At 48.7% G+C, this 4,787-nt stretch overlaps 1 protein-coding gene across 1 annotated transcript in view; it reads left to right on the top strand.

Moving 5' to 3' along the window:
• The window catches only part of LOC138767573 (G-protein coupled receptor 37-like 1), a 5,811-nt gene extending 1,837 nt beyond the window's left edge, over positions 1 to 3,974 (top strand). The window contains exon 2 of the mRNA XM_069945161.1: positions 1,498 to 3,974. Coding sequence (XP_069801262.1) covers positions 1,498 to 2,262 — 765 coding nt within the window. The 3' untranslated portion in view covers positions 2,263 to 3,974. The remainder of the gene's footprint in view (positions 1 to 1,497) is intronic.
• The last annotated feature ends 813 nt before the right edge of the window (positions 3,975 to 4,787 follow it).

Below are 4,787 nucleotides of genomic sequence, written 5' to 3'. Positions count from 1 at the left end.
TAGTAAGGAAATTCCCTTAAAGGGAAACTTCAGAAAAAAAAAATCATCCAAGTCAACTCGTGCCAGAAAGTGTCAGTACTTATCAGCTGCTGTATGTCCTGCAGGAAGTGGAGTATTCTCTCCAGTCTGACACAGTGCTCTCTGCTGCCACCCCTGTCCATGTCAGGAACTGTCCAGAGCAGGAGAGGTTTTCTATGGGGATTTGCTGCTGCTCTGGATAGTTCCTGACATGGACAGAGGTGGCAGCAGAGAGCACTGTGTCAGACTGGAGAGAATACACCACTTCCACTTTTCTGAATTAGCCCTTTAAATGAGTAGTTTATACTTGTTGCTAGATAAAAAATATATATGTTTTTACCTATGAGGAGGGATCGGGTTGTTTCCTACAGTTACCTTATATGTTAGATCACTGATCTCAGGGAGACCAGCCAAAGATAACACTGCCGGCTGCTAGTGAAAGCGCTCAATGCAGTGACATCCTAGGTGCATTGCTCCCTGGGAAACATGAATATGCAAAAGAGCCCGTAGAGCCTCCTTTATACCCGGCCTTGGTGTTTCCCCTGTCATTACACTGACTTATAGGGCCACTTAATATGGTGGTTGTTGTGGTTTCCCTACAGGAGCCGCCCCTTGGCTGGGTCCTTCCCGGAGGGATATCTGGCTAGTCCTGGGTTTCAAGTCTCTTAAATGAGGCGCCGCGGGCTCTTTTTTTCCATACTTATATGTTAGTGGCCCCCAGCTTCATGTGCTTCACAACCCTTAATGGCCCTAATGGAATCAATGATGAATTCTGACAACCTGCATCTGCTACACTCTGACACCCAGACACATTAGACATATTGTACACCAGCACAGAGCCCGTCTCATACTGGGGTTTTCATGTTACTGTCACAGTATTAGTGCTATTAGTCCTGAGACCCCGACCAATTGATAGCTATAGCTGGGAACAGGGACGTAACTAGGATTAAGGGGGCCACATAGCAAAAAAATTGTAGACCCCCCACCACCACCACCACCACCAAACATAGTCACCTGGCCTGGTGTAGTCCCTCAGCACGTTACTCATGCACCAGGGAGGTGAGAGAACAAAGGAACGCTGTGCCAGGCAAGGTACCGTGCTACCTGCTTGTTGTGAGCCGCTACCATGTATGCAGATGTATGCAGGGGAATCCATTGGTCCCCTCGGTGCCTGGTCTGTGAGCCGCCATCCCAGGTCGGTGGGTGGGGTTGTGTGTGCTGTGGTGTAATGCCACGCTCTGCCAGGCCCCCCTGCTGCATAGGCTCCATAGCAGTTGTGTGGTGAGCCTCTATGGTAGCTATTGCACTGGCTGGGAGAAGCACGCGGCTGGGCACTTCACTCCCCGGTCTCCTGCTTTCCTGCACAGCTAGCGGATCTGCCTGTGGCTGCTGTATAACCAGGTTATGACACAGATTTTGAATCTTAATGGATCGATCATTGCTGTCAATGGTTTATCTTCTCTTCCTCTTCTGACCCAGGTTTCTTCTCTTGGCGTTACCACATTCTCCTTATGTGCATTGGGCATCGATCGCTTCCAGTCCATAACTTCATCCCAGTTGCCTCCGAGACCAGTGGAGCAGTGCCAGTCCATCCTGGGAAAGATATCAGTGATCTGGATTGGATCCTTGACTCTTGCTCTCCCCGAACTCCTCTTGTGGCAGCTGAATCAGGAGCAGTCTCCAGTCTCCCGGCTGGTCACCGACTCCTGTGTGATGCACCCGTCTCCTGACCTGCTGCCGGCTCTGCACTCCTTAGTTCTGACCTATAAACACGCCCGCATGTGGTGGTTCCTTGGCTGCTACTTCTGCCTGCCCCTCCTTTTTACTATGACTTCGCTGCTGGTGACTTTGCGAATTGTTGGAAACACAAAGAACATGAAGAACAGCCAGAGTCAGCGTCAGCTGAGCTGGATAGTGGCCGGTCTGGCTATTGTCTATGGAGTCTGTATCCTCCCTGAAAATATCATCAATCTCCTGGTGGCCTATACCAGCCTGGACCTCCCGGAGAATCTCCTGACACTCATCACTCAGTTCTTCTTATTCTTAAAGTCGGCAGTAACACCCATCCTCCTCCTGTGTATCTCCAAACCCCTCGGACAGGCCTTCCTGGATTGTTGCTGTTGTTGCTGCGAAGATGAAGCTAAGCCGGACGCTGGCGCACAGGAGAACAGCGCAAAACTGGAGCCACTCCACCCTCCGCACAGTCCAAATGATTCGGCACTACAGCTGGGCACCCCCTGCTGAGGAAGGGAGAATGAGGGCATATCATGGTGGTGATCCCAACCTCGAAGCCTAACAAGGAGGGAATGTGCAGGGGTCTGTTCACACTGAGGAATAGGGGAGGAATTAAAGAGGAAAGTTCTCTGCTTCAAATGTCCTCTTCTTCAGCTCTGGCAGAATAAACGCGGAATTCGAGTGGAAATTCCAAGCCCCAATGACTTCTATGAGAATTCTCTAGCAGAATCCACCCAAAAATTCACACACAAATTCTTTGGGGAGGAAACATTGCTCTTTACATATTTTACAGGTGGATTTTCAAGCAGAATATGCATAAAGTTACGTGCGGATCCAGCTTGAAATTCCTCGCCTCTTCCTCAGTGTGAACGGAACCTTATATGAAAAATAGGTAGGAGGGGAACAGAATAGACTGAATGCAAAAAAAAAGGGAAATACAATGTGAGATGACAGAAAACAACAGAGTAGGGGGAGCAGACCGCTCAACAACAGAGAATTGGGGGGGGGGGGCAGCATCACATAGAAGCACCGAAATTTGTGCAAGTAAATAAATTTTCAAACATCTGGATTAGGTTTTTTATTCTGCAGGAAACCGAGATCTTCAAACCCTATATAAATGAATGAGACAGTCCTGGCAAATGTCTGCGAGAAACCTGCTGCTTCTCAATAAACTTTTGTAGGAAACTATTCTTTTCATTACATTTAGCGCAGGTTTCTTGACCAAAGTTTTATCATTATTATTATTTGTTTTCATTAACACATAGCCGGGACCTGCTGTACGGGCAGTAGCAATGCTGCATTGTCCCTGCCTTTACACATAGCCGGGACCTGCTGTACGGGCAGTAGCAATGCTGCACTGTCCCTGCCTTTACACATAGCCGGGACCTGCTGTACGGGCAGTAGCAGTGCTGCACTGTCCCTGCCTTTACACATAGCCGGGACCTGCTGTACGGGCAGTAGCAATGCTGCACTGTCCCTGCCTTTACACATAGCCGGGACCTGCTGTACGGGCAGTAGCAGTGCTGCATTGTCCCTGCCTTTACACATAGCCGGGACCTGCTGTACGGGCAGTAGCAATGCTGCACTGTCCCTGCCTTTACACATAGCCAGGACCTGCTGTACGGGCAGTAGCAATGCTGCACTGTCCCTGCCTTTACACATAGCCGGGACCTGCTGTACGGGCAGTAGCAGTGCTGCATTGTCCCTGCTTTTACACATAGCCGGGACCTGCTGTACGGGCAGTAGCAATGCTGCACTGTCCCTGCCTTTACACATAGCCGGGACCTGCTGTACGGGCAGTAGCAGTGCTGCATTGTCCCTGCCTTTACACATAGCCGGGACCTGCTGTACGGGCAGTAGCAGTGCTGCATTGTCCCTGCCTTTACACATAGCCGGGACCTGCTGTACGGGCAGTAGCAGTGCTGCACTGTCCCTGCCTTTACACATAGCCACCACCTGCTGCCGCATGCCGTGAAATTCCTACAAATTTTGTCTGTCTGTAGAGTTTCTAAAATCCTGATCTAGATGAAAGATACTGTAAATGATTGTGGATTTTTACTGTGGAATCTTCAAACCCATCACCCATATACGATGTCTGAACGTGGCCATGATATTTACTCCATAGTCCAACAAAACAAAAAAATCTCACAGCCAAACAACAAATTCTACCGACTATGATATACTGTATTAAAGAGGTTTCCGTCATTAGAAATTTTTTTTATGCTGCCTGTCACGATCCCCGTGACTTAGGTTCTGGCTAGTAGGCAACCGGGCTCACCTCGGACCGTCTTGGATCAGCTACCAACCAGAACCTAACACCCCGTTACACGTTTCCTGCTGCCACCACACGTCACAATAAGGCTGACGTGACACCTTACCCTTATGCACACCTAAGGCAACTACAAATTACTACAACTACAAATCTATCACAATCTTATGGTAATCACTTACCCCTTGGTAACGTTTTACTTCAGAGACATAGGGCCTTTTTAGAACACAGGAAAGCTCTTATTAAAGTGAAATTTAATATCAAATAAAAAAGGACAGTGCATACAGTACAGGTCACAATAAAAAAAGAGATGGTACAAAATATACAGACACATACATACACAGTAAAAACAGTTCTTAAAATAAAAAGGAGAAAACCAGAACCTACTTTGCTATCGGGCTGTTTGGAACTGGAACGCTATGGGGATTAGCAGGAACGGCGGGCCAACACACTCATAACAAGTTCCCCAAGTGTTGAACACTCTCCCATCATACTCCCTGCCTTATCAAGCATGGTGAGAGCAGTTGTCTCCCTCCCTCCTCTGACCTCACAGGGGGGGTGACAGGGACTATGCTAATGAGCTAATGGTCCATCTTTTATGACCGGAGACGCTTGCCTGAAGATTTTCAAATCCTCATAACTTGGCAGGCGCGTTTCCGATCAGCATTCCAGGGGCATCAAACTACGGGGCATCACCTGCCGGTCACGGGCATACCAACCATGGGTCTGGTGTGTACCCGATTAGGGGAGTTACAGGTTTCCCTGG

Source organism: Dendropsophus ebraccatus, chromosome 11, assembly GCF_027789765.1.
Source record: "Dendropsophus ebraccatus isolate aDenEbr1 chromosome 11, aDenEbr1.pat, whole genome shotgun sequence".
NCBI lineage: Eukaryota > Metazoa > Chordata > Amphibia > Anura > Hylidae > Dendropsophus > Dendropsophus ebraccatus.
Note: the sequence above shows the minus strand (reverse complement) of the source record. Positions and strands in the feature narration are given on the sequence as shown.